This window comes from Littorina saxatilis, linkage group LG8 (genome assembly GCF_037325665.1).
Source record: "Littorina saxatilis isolate snail1 linkage group LG8, US_GU_Lsax_2.0, whole genome shotgun sequence".
NCBI lineage: Eukaryota > Metazoa > Mollusca > Gastropoda > Littorinimorpha > Littorinidae > Littorina > Littorina saxatilis.
In genome coordinates this window covers 4597451-4617559 of record NC_090252.1, presented here as the reverse complement: position 1 = coordinate 4617559, position 20109 = coordinate 4597451, and the positions used below count along the sequence as shown (strand labels likewise).

Below are 20109 nucleotides of genomic sequence, written 5' to 3'. Positions count from 1 at the left end.
AAAAAAATGAATAAGAAAACGTTTTTTGTCTGTCTGCAGTTGTGGACATATAGCTTAGAGAAACATGTGCTCAAAATGTGTAATGGATTTCACGTGCGATTTTTTTTTTCTTGGGTTGAGGAGAGGGGGTGGGGTGGGTGGGGTGGGGGGGGGTGTATGCCCCTTGATCAGTCTCGGGCGCTCTGCGACATCGATTTACACTCTTGAATTCTAAAAAACACCCCCCTTACAAACTAACTGATCTACCCTGGTGTGTATATATATATATATATGTATATATGCGTGTGTGTGTGTGTGTGTGGTGTGCGATTCATAGAAATTTACTGGACAGATCTTCATGAAACTTTGCACACAAATGTTCCGACCCCCAACCCTTCACCCTGATTCAAACTCATGTATCACAAGTCCAGCGCTCTACCAACTGACCTACAGCGCTCCCAAATTATTTCTTTTTATCATTTTTGTCAGTCAAGATAATGGGTGTGGGGTTGGTACGGGAATAATTGTGAAGCAGACAATAAGGCAACAACTTATTTTGTTTACAGGTATTGTATATGTATACAGTGAACTTAGCTGTGTTCAAGTTTAGTTATGTTTCTGTCGAGCGAATTTTTTTTAAATACGTTTTTACTACTAAAGGAGTGATAATTTTATGTGTACGCCCTCGAGAAACCTCGATTATTTTCTGAAAATGCACGTTGATAAGTACCGTTTTATGATAAAGTTATACTCTCCATTCATTTATATACACAAACTAATGTTTCATTTATTATTTGTAGAGCTAAATATATCCGTTGGGATCATGTTAAGAATCGCAGTGTTTTTCGCAAAATCGTACTTGACAACCCCCAGTAAAAAAATTCTAAAAAGAAAGTTAATACGTCGACCACCTCTTTTCTTTGTACAGATGTGTCCATATTGCTTGGAGGAACCTGTGCACAAAATGTGTAATGTTTCTTTCACGCGAATTTTTTTTAAATACGTTTTTACTACTAAAGGAGTGATAATTTTATGTGAACGCCCTCGAGAAACCTCGATCATTTTCTGAAAATGCACGTTGATAAGTACCGTTTTATGATAAAGTTATACTCTCCATTCATTTATATACACAAACTAATGTTTCATTTATTATTTGTAGAGCTAAATATATCGGTTGGGATCATGTTAAGAATCGCAGTGTTTTTCGCAAAATCGTACTTCACAACCCCCAGTAAAAACATTCTAAAAAAAAAGTTAATACGTCGACCACCTTTTTTCTTTGCACAGATGTGTCCATATTGCTTAGAGAAACCTGTGCACACAATGTGTAATGTTTCTTTCACGCGATTTGAACACACAAGTAACCCTAAATCATCTTTCTCGAATCTACAATAGAACTCTTTTAATTTCTCAGAAAATTCAACCTGTTCTTTCATTGGCATGCTATTGCTACTGGATTTTGATTTGGCCTGTCCTGACAAAGTTTTCAGTCCTTTCCATGCGTCTGCTAAGCTACCTGATTCAAACTGTGACTCTACTTTCTCTTTGTACTGTCTCTTCGCATCCAAAATTTCTTTCCTCAATTTGTTCTGTACTACTTTCCTTTCCACTCTGTCTCCTGTCTGAAATGCTACCTTTTTCTTGTTGAGTGTGGCTTTGAGAGACTTTGAAATCCAAGGTTTGTTGTTGGGGTACAATTTCACTGTCTTAGATGGGACAATCATATCCTCACAAAAATTGACATAGTCAGAAATCACTTCAGTAGCTTCGTCTACACTAACACTAGAATCAAGAAACATGTCCCAATCTGTACACTCAAAACATCCCTGCAACTGCTCTACGCTATCCTGAGACCACACCTTAACTGACTTCTTCACTACGGGTTCTGTCTGAATTTTGGGTTTGTAGGCTGGGACAAGAAATACACTATTGTGGTCTGAGTTACCTACGGGAGGGAGAACAAACGATCGGTAGGCCTTGGGGACGTTTCCATACACTAAGTCTATTGTCTTGTTCTTGCGGGTAGGGACAGTCACGTACTGGTGGAAAGTCGGTAGGTTCGTGCGTAAGTCACAGTCGTTGAAGTCACCTGCAATAAAGTTTGGGGCGTCAGGGGAGATAAGCTGCAACTCTCTGATCACATCTGCTATTTGGGCTGAGGCGTGGGAGGGGTTGGAGTGAGGGGGAGTGTAGATGACCGTAACAAAAATCTGACCAAACTCGCGGGGGAGATAACGGGGCCTAAAAGACACAGACAGTAAATCTAAATCCCGTGTGTTGAGCTGCTTTCTAACCGTTACGCTTGACTTGCTACACCACCCTTCATTGCCATTTAGGCCCACCCCACCACCCCACCGTTTCCCGCTAATCTTGCTGTCTCTATCTGTTCTAAAAGGCGTACCAAAACCTTCAATCGCAACACTGTCATCACTCACATCCTCATAAACAGGTAAAGCATATTGTATCTTTACATCAACAATAACCTTCTTCACTATATTTACAAATTCCATATCTGTCAACAGTGAATTATTAAACTTCCACTTCCAAAAGGGTCTATCACGTTTAACATCTTTCTTTCTTTATTTGGTGTTTAACGTCGTTTTCAACCATTCAAGCTTATATCGCGACGGGGAAAGGGGGGAGATGGGATAGGGGAAAGGGGGGAGATGGGATAGAGCCACTTGGTAATTGTTTCTTGTTCACAAAAGCACTAATAAAAAAATTGGTCCAGGTGCTTGCAACGTAGTACAATATATGACCTTGCTGGGAGAATGCAAGTTTCCAGTACAAAGGACTTAACATTTCTTACATACTGCTTGACTAAAATCTTTGCAAACATTGACTATATTCTATACAAGAAACACTTAACAAGGGTAAAAGGAGAAACAGAACCGTTAGTCGCCTCTTACGACATGCTGGGTAGCATCGGGTAAATTCTTTCTCGTCCCAACCAATATGGGACTCCCCCTAACCCGCGGGGTGTTTCCTCACGTTTAACAACATCAGTTCTAAAACTTACACCAACAATTGAGTGATCAGAATAATAACCTGGTGTAATATCAGCTTTCACAATCTCAAAACCTAACTGCTCTGACACAAGGAAATAATCAAGTCTGCTTCGCTGTGAACTATGGAACCGCCTCCATGTATACTGTCTCACATTAGCATGTAAGGCTCTATATATGTCAATGAGATCATACTGCTCCATAAAATCAACAACTTTTTTTTCCTACTTTTGACTTTATAAGATTTGGCCGGGTAGTTGTTATCAACATTGGGGTTTATAACAACATTCCAATCGCCTCCGATAATAACTAACTCATTATCCATCTGCACAATTATCTCAAACATACTTAGTTTATCAAAAAAGGCAGGACAATCAGCATTACTTGGGCCATAAACATTTGCAAGGGTCAGACGTTTTTTCAACAAAATCTCTATCACAATCAAAACATACCTTCCATCATCATCTTTGACAATATTATGAATCTTATAATCAAAATTATTTTTAAACAATACAGCAACACCTCTGCTTGCAGAATCATTACCAGCAACAATACATTCATAGCCCCACTGTGACCTAATCAAATGTTCTTGGTGGCTTTTCCAGTGCGTTTCTTGTAGTAAGAAAACATTTCCATTCTGCTGTCTTAAAAAATCAAACACATAGAATTATTAACTATGTCACACTGGTCAAAACTGCTAACAAAAACTGTGTTCGAAAATGGAACAAATACTTCAGCTTAGATCTTCCATACCCGTTTCTCTATAAAAACAATTCTTCTTTTCTCATATTCCGTATCATTGTCTAACCATTTTTATATTATCATAGAAGGAAACATTATGTACAAATGCGTTGTAAAATGCAGAGATGACTTGGATATCCCTGAAATGGCTTCAAACTCTCCTTAAATCAAAATAACAAATTCAACTAAGGCAACACATCATTTCAACAAATTCACCTATACAGCTTGGTTGAATATGTCCTAAAGTTTAACGTTCTCTTGCGAGAACGGGCACGAGAATAATTAATAACCAAACGAATAGATCATGCATAATTACTTGAAAACAAGTTCGTTTTCTGTACCTTGTGAAAAGAAAGTTTTGGATGACTATTTTTTAAGTATAATAAATGTCTTCTTCTTCTTCTGCGTTCCCGTGATTATATGTTTATCAGACCATGCAATAAATGGTTGAATTCTCCATACATTTGTTGTGCAAAATGTTGAAGTATGTGAATGTATTGTTTTGTCAATAACAAACGTTCCAACAACCTACTAAACCAATCCGCCCAGGCCACAAGAAAAAACTATTTACCTGACTAAAACACATTTCCTGTTGCGGAGGTGTAAACCAATCCGCCCAAGCCACCAGCAAAACTATGTACCCCTGACTAGAACACATTCCCTGTGGCGGAGGTGTAAACCAATCCGCCCAGGACATTCCTCAAACTTGGTTAGTGCGGACATACTTCTCCACTGCCTGAGACTCGCATCACCCTAGTGCCATTATGCGCCTCACCGGAGTGCCATTCATAGCTGCTGTGGTGGCTGCCCCGATGCGGAATGAGTAAGAGGTGGATCTGTTCACCTCCCAGCCCAGTGCCTTCGCCCCACTTTTCAGAATGGCCTGGAACTGGTAGGGGCTTAGTGGCGCGCCATCAAAATGCTTGAAGAGCAGCCCTGACCCGCTGGGTCTGACTTGTAGATATGCCTGCATGGCCAACACTGGGCAGGCTTCCGGATGCCTCTCCGCCCGGCGCATGCATACCTGCTCCCCTCTCATCGCTTGATCGGTTTTAGAGCCCCTGATCCTGATCTTTAAGTTCTTTCCCATCACTACGTCTGCGTAACCAATTCCAGCTCTAGCACCTTTTAGGGTGTCACCCTGACCCACAACCTCGCTGACGCGAAGGAACCCAAAAGAATGCGACACTATACGCTGCTGTGAACAACTTCTGCTCAAAAACATTGGCACAGACTACAGGTAATATGCCAATTAACTGCTTAAGCCTCTGTAATGTGATAGGCTTTCTCAGGTCCTGGCGACCGGCACGGTTGGCCTAGTGGTAAGGCGTCTGCTCCGTGATCGGGAGGTCGTGGGTTCGAACCCCGGCCGGGTCATACCTAAGACTTTAAAATTGGCAATCTAGTGGCTGCTCCGCCTGGCGTCTGGCATTATGGGGTTAGTGCTAGGACTGGTTGGTCCGGTGTCAGAATAATGTGACTGGATGAGACATGAAGCCTGTGCTGCGACTTCTGTCTTGTGTGTGGCGCACGTTAAATGTCAAAGCAGCACTGCCCTGATATGGCCCTTCGTGGTCGGCTGGGCGTTAAGCAAACAAACAAACAAACAAAAAGGTCGTGGCGCCTATCCAGCTTGGACATACCCTGAAGTAGCTTTTTTAACAAGAAGTTTTCTGCGGGATCAGACCATCCATTTAACTTATGTTTAGCCCCAATACCCGCGATGTAAGTGCGGGCGGTGGTGTGCGCCTTTCCGGCTAGCGACAGGTGGGCGGCAAATTCCACGACCTGTTGAGGTGAAGCTGGCCAGTCCGACCCCAGGCCGTGGGAAAAACGGAATTCCTCAAACATGCGTATTCCCTGTTTGTATGCTGTCTGCGTCGCTGGGGCAAAGGCGGCCGACACGAGTCGCTTTACTTCTGCTGAAGCTGCTGCAGCAAGGCTCTGGGGATCTCTGCCGGTTGAGTGTTGGCGCTCGGGCATGGGGCCCTGAATCGTTGGAACTGCAAACGGGAAAGCGCATCAGCAACCGCATTTTTGGTTCCTGGAATGTGCTTCGCACTACACAGAATGTTATGTCTAAGGCAAGCTCCCACCAATGCTCTCACCAGACCCATTGATGGGGGTGAGCGGGTTGTCTGCCGATTAATGATATGGACAACAGCCATGTTATCGCAATGGAATAAGACCTTTTGGTTTTCTAGTTCCTTTCCCCAGAGGTGGACGACCAGAACAATGGGGAAAAGTTCCTTAAAGGTGATGTCCGGATCGTTTTCCTGCCACCCCGCTGGCCAGGACTCACAAGCCCAGTGGCCACCAAAAAAGGCTCCGAACCCAATACCCCCAGCTGCGTCAGTAAAGAGATTGAGGTGGGAGCTGTCCACCCATACCTCATCTAACATAATGCTGATGTCGTTGTGGGTTTCTAAAAATGAGCTCCATACCTTCAAATCTTCTCTCATGGCCGCAGTGATTCGGATGTGATGGAATGGCCTCTTTACCCCCCTGGTTGCGTCAATCAGTCTTCTACAAAAGGCTCTACCAGGGACCACTGCTCTACAAGCGAAATTCAGTTTTCCAACCAAGGACTGTAACTGGCGCAATGTTACCTTATGCTTGTACAAACATTCTGACACCTGTCTTTAAAGTTCCATAAGTTTATCTTGTGGGATTCGAACCTGTAAGGCAACAGTATCGACTATCAGTCCTAAAAACTTGAGACATGTGGATGGGCCCTCTACTTTGTCTGCGGCAATAGGCACTCCTAAATCGCAAAAGGTTGAGAGCATACTGTCCAACATCGCTTGAGCTTGCTCACTTGAAGCACCACCCCCACAAAAATCATCCAAGTAGTGGATTACATCACAGGAGAAGCTAGCTTGTTTCACACACCACTCTAAAAAGGTACTAAATTTCTCAAAAAGAGAGCACGAGATAGCACATCCAAACGGCAGTGCCTTGTCAACAAAGAACTTGCCCTCGACCAACATACCCATCAATCCAAAATCTAATGGGTGTAAAGGAGGAGTCTGAATGCAGACTTGATATCCACTTTTACCAAATGGGAGCCCTGGCCTAGTTTTTTTAACCATACATGTTACTGCATCAAAACTTGTGTATTGCACGGCGCATAGCTCAGCTGGTATACCTCCGTTAACAGAACTATCCCCATGAGGCTTATGTTGTCTATTGTTCTCGGAAATGTAGATCGAATGGAATAGAACGCCAACTGAATATTGATAAGCCATTTGAGAATGACTTGTTTGCTTAAGCCCTTCTCAAACGGCTCACTTGCAGGTTGCTTTCGCTTTATCATAAACTCATGTATAGCTAAGGCCGAAATGTATTTATTTAAAAGCATATGTACGCGCTCCCGTGTTTACAAAGTGTATTTTGCCCATAATCGATGTCAAACGCACCACAAGACCATATAATGACGATATATGTCTCCATGCGCGGACCATAATACATGCATTACAGCTTGTTCTAGCCTCTGAAAAAGTGAGGATGTCAACAAAGCCGCGGTGTTAGCTCCCTTGCATCAACGTTACATGTGTTGCCAAATCTATAAATAGGACGATCCAGATCAAAATGAAAATTAACATATCTCAACATTGAAGGGGTCCTAGACCACAATATTTTGCAGGGAACTTAATTTAGCATGTCTCCAGCTGTTGGTAAAGCAATTAGCGTGTATAGTCATCGAGTACATATGCCTTTAAGCTCAATATAATATTGACAAAAGTTCGTACTTGTTGCAAATATTGTCTCGTACAAGGGCATTTATTCCCCCACGGTATGCAATAAACAGGCTGTAAGGTTTTATGAGAGACAGTCTTAATTTAGTGGATTAGAGACTGCCTGCATCCTCAAAAAACGTCAAGTCTACTTATTGAACGCTATCCCAATCACGATCAAAGTCCTTGCGTCTTACGGTACCGTCGCGATATAACCTTGAATGGTTGAAAACGACGTTAAACACCAAAGAAGGAAAGAAAGTCTTACGGTATGGTATTGTAAAATGGCCTTTCTAAAGCCAAACTTATGTTTTTAACATGAACAAACTGAACAAACGTTCATGCTGAATTGTTTTTGACGAGTAGTATTTACTTCTTTCTAGTGCCACTGAAGATCTTTTTTAAATCAAAACATCATCACACACAATAGGTAGCATGCTGCCATAGCCACAGTTGGAGATGGCTGGTAGGTTTGTGCTGCTTGACTTCTGCTCGGACGAGGATCTGGTGCATCTGAAATAAAACGAAACAACATGTCTTCATATTGATATAGTAGCAGTACAGGTGTAGTGAGCGTAACAGTGGTGGCAATACCTGAAGTAACAGTTCTAATTAAATGTTTCCTTTTTTCGACCTAAACATCATTTACATTGTTTAGATCTTCACTTCATGCACTTGAACAACAAATCCTCTTCAGGCCTTTGAACTGACACGTTTCAACATATCTAGTTTAACCAGTCTGTCAGCATGGGTTGTGTCCCCTGACCCATCACATGAAGTGATGAGTTGGACAACTAAAGCTGTACGTGGAAGACAAATAATGAATAAATTGATTTGTCTTCTCCGCTGAAATGGCAGTCCCGCAAAGCCCAAACAGGTTGAAGGGACCTTAAAACCAGCAATTAAGCGCAGAAATGGATCAGAGAACCGGAGCAGAGAGAGCTTTCTACCTAATCTATTAATCCACCATGGAGGGCAACATTGATTTCAGCATTTCGCCAGACGAGACAATCAAATACTAAATCAGGTACACTATTGCAAAAAAAATCTGTTTTTTAATTACATACCAAAATATGCCCGGAGGATGAAGATATTTGAGAGAAAAATATGTCTTAGGCATAACTCATGCAATTTAAGCTTGGGTACCTTTGTTTTTGTACATGATGCAAAACTGTCAGAATTTACTATTACTAACGTCGTAAACGAATACCCTTGTACTTATGTGTGTTCTTCACGAGCATGCATCGACCGTTAAAGCCCAAAGCTCATATATTCTGCTCGGTTGACTGGCCCAAGAAAGAAATTAAAGGAGTTTGTAAGAAACGAAGACAACAGAAAAAGATGTCACAAATAAAGCACACAGAGGAAACTAAAAGAACAACAAGATAGAAGCGATAGTTTACCTTTAGAAAGATGAAGGCAAACCGTTGGAATTTCAGATTCTATATCTTTTGCTTTGAAGGTGCAAACATATATTCCTTCTTGCTGTTCAGTGAAGTTCGTGATCGTCACCGTAAACGTCTGGGTTCCTTTGTCTGCCAGGTCGTAGCCTTCCGTCTTGTGACATGGCGAGCTTTCATTGCATTGTAGTACTTGCTCTAAAAATACACAAATACAAACGTAATGTGAACGTATGTACGTATACAGCGGGTATGCAAATGCTTCTAATGTTGCAGTGTTGTGATTGTCGATTCCCCACAACCACTGTATGTTCTCATGTTTGATGTAATAAAGTCGATTTGATTTGATCTGCCATACTAAAACATCAAGTAGCCTAGGTGCTCTGTGTGCTGACTAGGAATTGTGTGTAGAGTTTGTTTGGTAAATTCATGTTTTGAACGGACAATTCTTTTTCTTTGTAAAATTAATTAATCAAAACATTCTCATTCCGAAAAGGAAGGATATGTGTGTCTAAGCCTTAGGAACGTCTTATTTCATGTGAAAGTGTGGCTGGATCGTGATCCGAAACGGTAAGGATTGAGCCTTTAAAAAGTGCACGTACCACTTTCATTTGAAGATGTTCCCTTGTTAATGACTCGTTTCACGCCGATCTGTGTAATGTGACTGTCGATGTTCTTTGGAAAAAAACAAGTCACAGACGTTGACTGGCCCTCTCGTACGAACTTATCTGAATACTGGTCTGGCTGTCTTTGAGCTGGCCTTGTCGTGGTCCTGCTTGTGATTCCTGCAATCATCCAGGTATTGACATACGTTCAGCTTTGTGTTTTGTAATCATTTGCTCGGATTAATTATCACTTAATCAAAGTTATGTTTAACTCTTAAAATGGAAATTATACATACTAAAAAAATCCCAGTTTGACAATGTGTGTGTGTGTGTGTGTGTGTGTGTGTGTGTGTGTGTGTGTGTGTGTGTGTGTGTGTGTGTGTGCGTGTGTATGCGTGTGTGTGTGTGTGTATGAGTGTGTGTGAGTGTGTGAGTGTGTGTGTGTGTGTGTGTGTGTGTGTGTGTGTGTGTGTGTGTGTGTGTGTGTGTGTGTGTGTGTGTGATTTTAATGTTATCCTTATACACACAGAAGCAGTTCGTTCAGATAAAGAGTTCAGATCAGATTATCTCCCCTGGGCCATGAGCTTTTCAGAACCTTCTTCGTTTTACGTTGTTTGGTTAAATGTAAATAGTCTTAAAGGCACAGAAAGCCTCCCGTAAACCATCACAGATACTGTCAGGCTTTACACAAAGTACAAACACCCTTCCGTTTGAACGCTCACCAAACGGGAACATACGTAAAGAGCGAGCCATTTTCAATGAATTTATTTTTGCGTGGTTTATCTTACCCCTGAGCCATCGTGAACCCGTGTGATCCCGTTTCCCTTTTTCACAATGTAGTCGTCAGTTTGTAATTTGAATGCGGCTCGCTGTGAGCTTATCTGCAATAGCACGTTATTATGTACCTCTGACTATGCACGAAACAAACGCATGTGGTTCACAAGAACTCTAGCGATGGCTTTTGACTGTTCAGAGGAACTGGCGATAGGCCTAAACCGTCGTCTGCTACAAAAACCACGACCTTGCGTGACCCTGCTTCGGGGCTTTTCTTTTTTCAGACTTTCAAAACTTCGAATTGTACTGATCTTGTCTTGATGAACAAAGAATTAGTGTATGATTTAAGAATGTTTGTGTAATAAGCTGTCAATTTATTATTTCAATTTTAATAAAAGTTAGGTCTAGCGCCAAAACGCACCACGGTCCGATTGTGATGGAGACAATCCGACAAAATAATACTTTAAAAATTGCTCGCTCTATACGTAGGGCACCTAGGATGTTCCCGTTCGGTGAGCGTTCAAATGGAAGGGTGTTTGTACTGTGTGTAAAAGCCCGACAGTATCTGTGATGTTTTACGGGAGGCTTACTGTGCCTTTAAACAAGTTGACCACTATTCAAACTGTGAAAAGAAATAAACTTGCATTGCTCCCGTATGTCAAAATAGTTTGACGGGACATTAAAAATCAACAACAAACACACCAATTTACCGTGGGTGAGAGCATCTCACCATAGTCGCGACCTGACGCTCTAGCACTATTTAGCCACAAATAATCAACTGTGCAAATGGTCCAAAAATATGTCCATATCATAGGTGCGACTCCTTTAATTGAATAAAAACATATCCACAATGTGAGTTTTTCTAGAAAAAATCTGACAAATTGCCAATGTCTGACTAATCATCATGCTGGTGTAATCTACCCAAATCTTTTTCCGTACGCACACATTTCGAATTGAATAAGTAATCTAATAAGTGTGGTTTTGACATTTTATTTGTGTTGGATGACTGATTGCTTGCGTGTGTGTGTGTGTGTGTGTGTGTGTGTGTGTGTGTGTGTGTGTGTGTGCGTGTAGAGCGATTCAGAGTAAACTACAGGACCGATCTTTATGCAATTTTATATGAGAGTTTCTGGGAATGATATCCCCTACTGGGTTTTTTCATTATTTCGATAAATGTCTTTGATGACGTCATATCCGGCTTTTTGTAAAAGTTGAGGCGGCACTGTCACACCCTCATTTTTCAATGAAATTGATTGAAATTTTAGCCAAGGAATCTTCGATAAAGGCCGGACTTCGGTATTGCATTTCAGCTTGGAGAATTACAAATTAATTAATGATTTTGGTCATTAAAAGTCTGAAAATTGTAATACAAATATTTTTTTATTAAACGATCCAAAAACAATTTAATCTTATATTTCATCATTTTCCAATTCCAAAAACATATAAATATGTAATATTCAAATTAAAAGCAAGTCGCGTAAGGCGAAATTACTACATTTAGTCAAGCTGTGGAACTCACAGAATGAAACTGAACGTAGTCCGCCGCTAGTGCAAAAGGCAGTGAAAGTGACGAGCCTGTTTGGCGCGGTAGCGGTTGCGCTGTGCTTCATAGCATGCTTTGCTGTACCTCTCTTCGTTTTAACTTTCTGAGCGTGTTATTAATCCAAACATATCATATCTATATGTTTTTGGAATCAGGAAACAACAAGGAATAGGATAAAATAGTTTTTAAAACGATTTCCGAAATTTAATTTTGATCATAGTTTCTATATTTTTAATTTTCAGAGTTGTTTTTTTATCTAAATATAAACATATTTATATGTTTTTTGAATCAGGAAATGATGTAGAATAAGATGAACGTAAATTTGGATCGTTTTATATAAAAATAAAATTTATCACAATTTTCAGATTTTTAATGACCAAAGTCATCAATTAATTTTTAAGCCACCAAACTGAAATGCATTACCGAAGTCCGGCCTTTGTCGAAGATTGCTTGGCCAAAATTTCAATCAATTTGATTGAAAAATGAGGGTGTGACAGTGCCGCCTCAACTTTTACAAAAAGCCGGATATGACGTCATCACAGACATTTATCGAAAAAAAGAAAAACACATCCAGGGATATCATTCCCAGGAACTCTCATGTCAAATTTCATAAAGATCGGTCCAGTAGTTTAGTCTGAATCGCTCTACACACGAACACACACACACACACAGACAGACAGACAGACAGACAGACACACACACACACACACACACACACACAGACACACACACAGACACACACACACACATACACACATACACCACAACCCTCGTCTCGATTCCCCCCTCTACGTTAAAACATTTAGTCAAAACTTGACTAAATGTAACAAGCTCTGAAAATTAAAAATATAAAAATTATGATCAAAATTACATTTTCGAAATCAATTTAAAAACACTTTCACCTTATTCCTTGTCGGTTCCTGATTCCAAAAACATATAGATATGATATGTTTGGATTAAAAACACGCTCAGAAAGTTCAAACGAATAGAGATACTGCCTTTGCCACGAGTGGTGGACTGACGATGCCACGAGTATATGGTCTTGCTGAAAAAAATGCAGTGCGTTCAGTTCCATTCTGTGAATTCGACAGCTAGACTAAATATTATATTATCGCCTTACGCGACTTGTTTTAATTGTTGTGTCTGTTTGTTTGCTTGGTTTGTTTTCAAAGTTTTTGTTGTTGTCAATCAGCAACTTTTGACTCAAGACTGGATAGAATAATGTTTTTTCTTCCTGCGTGAAAGTGTTTGGCAAAAGCGACATTAGAATCGTGTGTAAGCCGACTTGCAATTCTTACCTTTGACACTCAAAGAGCAGTCAATGACTTTCACATTCTCGTTTGCAGGTATTGTCCTGCACGAATATCTGCCGGAATGCATCTCCACTGCAGAACCGATTTCAAGTGTGGCGTTAGTGCCAATATTTCCAGTGTCAAGATGGTAGCCAGGTCTCACAACACAACTTGGTTTGCCATTCGCGTCTCTCACATTCCATGTGCAATACGCCACTTCAACTGCAACAGTGACATAAAACTGAATGTACGCGATGAAGTAGAATGTGAATTACACAAGCAATCCAAGACACAAAAAATTGGGGTCATCTTTAAATGAATCAAAACAGTAACAGCGGCGTCAAACTACCCAGCACTGAAATTAATGCCTCATTACGATGCATGTTGCGTTCCATAACATGAGAAGTGTCTGAACTTCGCATCTAGTGTTATAGCAAACGGTAAACAAGCATGCTCCTGAATAGATAACATTAAATACAAGTATCTAAAGTGCAACACACTAGCAATAACAAACGGAATAGAGGCTATCCTTCCCGACCAACAATATGTATGGAGCCCAAGATAAATGATCTGATCCTGTTTATTAATTAATGTTTTTACTTTGCTGAAACTGAGACACCAACAAACCAGGAAACAATTTGTTCTTCTCTTTTCAACTAGTTCTTATTTTGAAACATGAACAACAACAACGGTAGCTGCAGCAGCAATACAAAAAAAACCATGGACGAACATTTTTCAAGTCATTTTAGACACACATCAAAAAGAAGAACGCAATTACTTCATGTTTTGCAATTGGCAATATGTTTGACCTTAAGATCAGTTAAGAGTAATCTCACACTCGTTTGGTAGCTAAAAAAAAAAGACTATTTCAGTCCATACACATGACAACAATGAGAACCAAAGTGTGTTCAACAGTCACTAACTTGGCTGACTTCCATCGTCACTAAATCGGTAAACGTGGAATTTTTCCCTGCTTTGTGACAGATCGGAGTGGAAATGGCATGTAATGGTTGACAAGGCGCCCACAGAAACTGTGGCATGGGGCACTGAGCAAAAGATACTTCGTCCTGCAATAACCCAAAGCAAAGTCATTTCTTAATAACATGATATATAGTCCTACGCTGCCGTGTGAAGGCAGAAGTAAGCAAGTCCATGAAACATAGTTTCAAGAAAATCGACTTTTTCCGTGTGCATCTTTGTATGGTAATGCAAAGCTTTTAATAAAAAAAAATTACTGATGAAATGCAGGGTAGTGTTTTGCATTTCTGTTTTGAATATCAACAACCACATTTGATTAATCACTTAGCAATAATTAATTTTTGTGTGGACTTGCTACCTTTTGCCAATTTAATACACGAAACTCTTCACCTAAACATATTGGTAAAAGGCAGTAACATGACCTACTGCTTTCTGACAAATTATGTCCCAACTTCACTCTTGTTGAACAAAGTAGCAAAAGTCAGAATAGGACTAAGTTACTGCTTTCTGCCATTTCATTGTGGTCTGGCTGAGAAAAAGGCATAAAGCAAAAATTAAACTTACTGCTTTCTGCCAATTTATTATCTGAGACAATGCACATTTGGGGGAAAAGTGTTCCCATACTACCCCCCCCCTCCACACACACACACACACACACACACACACACACACACATACACACACACACACACACACACACACACACTCTATCTCTCATCCTGTTTTGGTCTACTTGTCTGTATGTCCGTCTCTCTCTCTCTCTCTCTCTCTCTCTCTCTCTTTTTTTTTTTTTGTTGTTGTCTATCTATCTCTCTCTTTCTCTGTGTCTCCCCCCTCTCTCTCTCTCTCTTTCATTTTCTCTTACTTTTTATAAGAAATAGGAGGCATGATTTGATAATAAGGTGTTCAATTTCTCAAACTAGATAAAGGTTTTCAAGTGAGAAATTGCGACAACATAGAGCAATGAAACATGCATTCACGTAATGATGCTGGCAAGAAAATAAGTCCAGAGCAACGCTGACAACCAAGAAGTCCATGGACTTGCTTCCATTTTAAAACAATTTAAGTTGACGTACTTCTTTACAAAATCAATAATAATTGATCGCACAACTTTGACATTTTGAAAAAAGATGCGCCTTTGTTTTCTATGCAATATATGATACGATAATCTCATGTCCAAATTTGGACTTACTGCCTTCTGCCAATACACGGCAGTACTTCCTTTGAGGAACTTCGTCGACTGGGTGTAACATTGACACATAATGCTCTGATGCGTGCTTTTTGTAAAGCTATCCTCTATTCTAGTCCAGGAGGATCATACGTAATATTCTTGGTTTCGGAAGACAAAGGTCTTGCCGAACATGATACTTGGATTTCTCCTTGAAGTAATGCCGACTTATGGAAAGTCTTCGAGATGTGCATTAAAAAAAAAGAACATATCGGGTAGATTTAACTCGGTAGCTTCCGTGCGAACAAATCTGGAAGAACATTTTGTGTTATAAACAAAACCGGCGGTGAGCAAGAAGTGTCCTGGGACCCGCTGTTTTCAGCATTATTCACGTTATTCTACTGCACCCCTTCCTAATGTGTGGTACCTTTTTTTTTTGGGGGGGGGGCTTCTTGTGGGTAGCAGGGACGCAGTTTTGGGAGCCCTGCTAGAAATGTAAATGTCAAAGAAAAACAGGTAAAAAAGCAACAACATTAGGAACATGAATATCAATATTACCCGCTACTGCCAGAGTGCAGTGTCCCTCCTCATCCGGCCATGAAAGTGCATATCGACAACTGTATCTGCCAGCATGTTCCTTTTGAGTGTTTGGGATATCAAGAGTTGTCTCATTTCCTGAAGCAGCAAGTTTCACTTGTTCACTACCTTTTCCTATGCAGCTGGGGTTGTCTTTTCCTAAGTCCCAAGTGCAGCTCAAAATTAGGTCTGAAAGCAAAAGAGTAGGCAAATACGTGACTCTCTCTCTCTCTCTCTCTCTCTCTCTCTCTTGTTTGTTGTTGTAACAAGTCTGTAGTAGATGAAGAGAATAATCATATATAATTATATATAATTCTGTCTGGTGCACATGTCTTCTACCGAGTCTACTCTAGTCGTACTGCTTTTAGATTTCGACCAAACTGTAGCAGTTAACTAAATATCTCCAGAAATCTTATTGTATTGCCAAAACCATCGATGTCTGACACAGTTACACAGGTAACGTCAAGGGAAGTAACCCTGATACTCTTATCAGGGTTTAGTAATACCGCTGGAGAAAACCTCACAAAGACGAATGATTTACACAAGTACCGAGTACTCATAAGAGTATGTCCACTTGTGCACATTTGCATGTCCTGTAAACAGGATTGATATTTTTGGATGATTGCTGTGATTCAGGATGCCTATAGTCATGCTTGATCGCATGCAGGGTGCTTTGAGAGGCACTCATCCGTAATCGCTGACCCTTGAAAACAGCGTGAACGTTCCGTTTTTCTCAGTGTTTACTTGGCTATCAAATTTACGCTCGTGGTCATACTCAAGTAAAACTGTGGGAGTAATTGTATCAATAATGTGTCTATTTGCATACACAATCGTGATTTTGTATCGTATATGTCAAGAAACCTGTGACGGGGTTTTACACATTTTTCTCTCCAAAAGATTGCATAACATCTTAACAAACAACTACAAAAATCAACAAGTCGCGTAAGGCGAAATTACTACATTTAGTCAAGCTGTGGAACTCACAGAATGAAACTGAACGCACTGCATTTTTTCACAATGACAGTAGTCCGCCGCTCGTGCAAAACGCAGTGAAACTGACGAGCCTGTTTAGCGCGGTAGTGGTTTCGCTGTGCTGCATAGTACTCTTTTCTGTACCTCTCTTCGTTTTAACTTTCTGAGCGTGTTTTTAATCCAAACATATCATATCTATATGTTTTTGGAATCAGGAACCGACAAGAAATAAGATGAAATTGTTTTTAAATAAATTTCGGAAATTTAATTTTGATCATAGTTTTTATATTTTTAATTTTCAGAGCTTGTTTTTAATCCGAATATAACATATGTATATGTTTTTGAAATCAAGAAATGATGAAGAATAAGATGAACGTAAATTGGGATCGTTTTATTTGAACTTTTTTTTTTGTTTTACAATTTTCAGATTTTTAATGGCCAAAGTCATTAATTAATTTTTAAGCCACCAAGCTAAAATGCAATACCGAAGTCTGGCCTTCGTCGAAGATTGCTTGGCCAAAATTTCAATCAATTTGATTGAAAAATGAGGGTGTGACAGTGCCGCCTCAACTTTTACAAAAAGCCGGATATGACGTCATCAAAGACATTTATCCAAAAAATGTAAAAACCCGTCTGGGGATATCATACCCAGGAACTCTCATGTCAAATTTCATAAAGATCGGTCCAGTAGTTTACTCTGATTCGCTCTACACACACAGAGAGACAGACAGACACAAACACACACACAGACACACATACACCACGACCTTCGTCTCGATTCACCCTCTATGTTAAAACATTTAGTCAAAACTTGACTAAATGTAAAAATTGTACCTGAAGGTCGACTGGTACACAGGCATAATATCATGAAAGTGCCAAACCCATCCATCCGGTCATTGCTTAAATACAGTGATTTTTGTTATGCTACCTCTCAAAATGACGCACAAAACTCCCGTTTTCGACTGAACATGCGATACCTGCATCAGTAGGAATAAAATAACACAAGAAATACTCAAGCAATCTGTATAAAACAATCTGTTCTGGATAGATAATTGATATTACGTTCTTTTCGTGTACAAGCAGAAGTTGCCAAGTTGTTCCTAGTTTAAACGTTTTTGTCAGGTCGATTTCGGGGTAACCCTTATTTGAGTGTAACAAAAATCTGTGATTCGAAAAGTGTGGCTGTACTACCCAACATCGGGAAAATACTGATAATGGTTAGTTGATGTTGCGAGTATTGCTGTAATTACCTCCCAGGGGATCAAATCCGTCGAGATCGTGTCTGATAACACCAAAATCGAGTTTCCAGTAACGGAGATCATCTGGGAAGTGACATGTGATGACGGAAAGTTGTCCTTCCAACACAGGCGTCATGGGTGTTCCTGTCTGGCAGCTTGTCTTGTGTTTGTGGTCAAAAAGCCATTTGGCCCTCCTGTGGGCCACAAGACCAGGCAGAGCTAAAAGCAAAAGTGATATTCTTATAACAACGCAAAACCTGTGCTATGAAAAGTGATCCAAACTTGGAAAAGTAGCACTACTTACTCCTAAGCAAATAATACATTCATAAATGTCTTGCTTCAATACAACTTTCTACGGTACTAAAGACACCTGCTTTGGCTATTCAGTGCACTATGTGGATTGAACATTTCTCTCAAATGGGTCACATGACAATCGCCCAAATAAGGATACCCCATCAACATTGAACCGGGAAAGATCGAGATTATGCTCGTTTCTGTGATTGTGTTTGTATGTATTTATATGTGGAAGATTACATAAGGGTTTTAAATGACTGCATTGATTTTGACTGAATATGTTCGTTGCTACTCAAGTCGTGTCATTGGGGGCTTTTTGGAAAACGCAACTTCATATTAATCGTTACAAACGACAGGAAACAGTAGCTTTCCAACAAAGAACTGCCAGTTCGTGTTGATCAAATTTGGTTTCATGTCTCCTCAATGCGTCGTGTATTTTTCTTACGTCTCTCATCTGCTTAATTGCCCACTTAAATTAAAGGAACGTTACAAAATACATGGACATATATCTATTTTCAAATTAGTGGACATCACATTCTCATTCACTGTGCTGTGCACTATTTTCAAGTGTTTGAGAATGTGCTGTTCACCAATTTCAAGATAGATGTGTCCATGTCTTCAGAACATTCTGTTATTTTCCTTTTATTTGAGCGGACGATGCCGTCAAATGTAGAATGAGTACTCACCCAAAATTAGAAAGCACAAACTGCCTCTCTCCCACAACAGCCCCGAAGGTTTCTAAGAAAAGGCAAACATGTTTCAATGAAAGCTGTTCAAAGAGACGTTCTAAACAAAGTCTTCAGGAGCAATGTAATAATACCTTGGCCAGACACCTGTTTTGATCTTATCATCAGCCCGATAGGTAGAGATGAAGCGAGATCTCAACCCTTGTTTTTCAACCAAGAGGCAAACCGCTCATCGAGTGGACACTTCTGTTGGCATGGAATACCACTCTCGTCTGACATTACCAAGTGTGCAATTGTGGGGGGAAATACTTTGAGAAAGTTTAAAGTATTGACAGGAAGTTGTTAAGAACGAATTTTGAAATTAGGTTAAAACTCAGGAAGATTGTAAGGGCCTGTGGATCCCATAAAGAATGCATTAACTAGGAGATCGACTTTTTTTTAAGAATAAAACACAATAAACAAAAGCGGTCAACCATTTCTTGAAGAAGCTTCTAGAATACTTATACACGTCTTTAGAGGAATTGCAACTTCCACCCTGAGTGGAAATATGCACGAAGCAAGTCATGGGTACAAACAACACAAAAAATATTGTAATACCATTGTTGTAGTGCTGTTTTCCTTTGCTCTCAGTTGTACATAAAATTCTTCCTTCTGTCATGGTTTTCTTATCGTCCTTTGTCACATTCTGTTGATCTGTTGATGACAAAATTCACAGATACGCATATAACAAAAAGGGTATTCATTATCAACAAAGCATCTGAAAAAAATCGAGTTGTGAACATGAAGGGATATTTTAATATCAAACTGTCGGCCTAAACATCAAAATTAAACTCTCGGTGTTGTAAACTTGGAACCCAATTTGCATTAAACGAATTTTCGTTTTTTTTTTTAACACAATATAATTTCAGACATAGCATATATATACACTTGTCACAAAAAGTCAAGGAACAACTGACATATTCACATGGAAAAAGCAAACAGCAATATCTTCATAACCCGAAAAACGAAATCAACCAAACTTGGCTAATGCACTGACAACAACTCGCAAATTGTCTAGACAGCATCATTGGCCGCATGTGATGCACGGACGCGGTGCTAGGCAGGCGGAAAGTGCAGGCCCT

At 40.0% G+C, this 20109-nt stretch overlaps 1 protein-coding gene, 1 long non-coding RNA gene and 1 pseudogene across 2 annotated transcripts; all 3 read right to left on the bottom strand.

Moving 5' to 3' along the window:
- Positions 1–4274: 4274 nt before the first annotated feature.
- LOC138974481 (uncharacterized) lies at positions 4275–6685 on the bottom strand (annotated as a pseudogene).
- A 101-nt stretch (positions 6686–6786) lies between these two features.
- LOC138972576 (uncharacterized) lies at positions 6787–9637 on the bottom strand. Its single transcript, XR_011457669.1, has 3 exons — positions 9465–9637; positions 8866–9060; positions 6787–7975 (listed from the first exon to the last, which is right to left on the bottom strand). It is a non-coding gene; the product is annotated as an uncharacterized lncRNA (long non-coding RNA).
- A 3390-nt stretch (positions 9638–13027) lies between these two features.
- LOC138972574 (uncharacterized) lies at positions 13028–19706 on the bottom strand. Its single transcript, XM_070345223.1, has 6 exons — positions 19586–19706; positions 18989–19040; positions 18021–18227; positions 15781–15987; positions 14000–14143; positions 13028–13298 (listed from the first exon to the last, which is right to left on the bottom strand). The coding sequence occupies exons 1-6, from the start codon at positions 19586–19588 to the stop codon at positions 13048–13050; spliced, it is 864 nt and encodes a 287-aa protein (XP_070201324.1). The 5' UTR covers positions 19589–19706; the 3' UTR covers positions 13028–13047.
- Between the last annotated feature and the right edge of the window lie 403 nt (positions 19707–20109).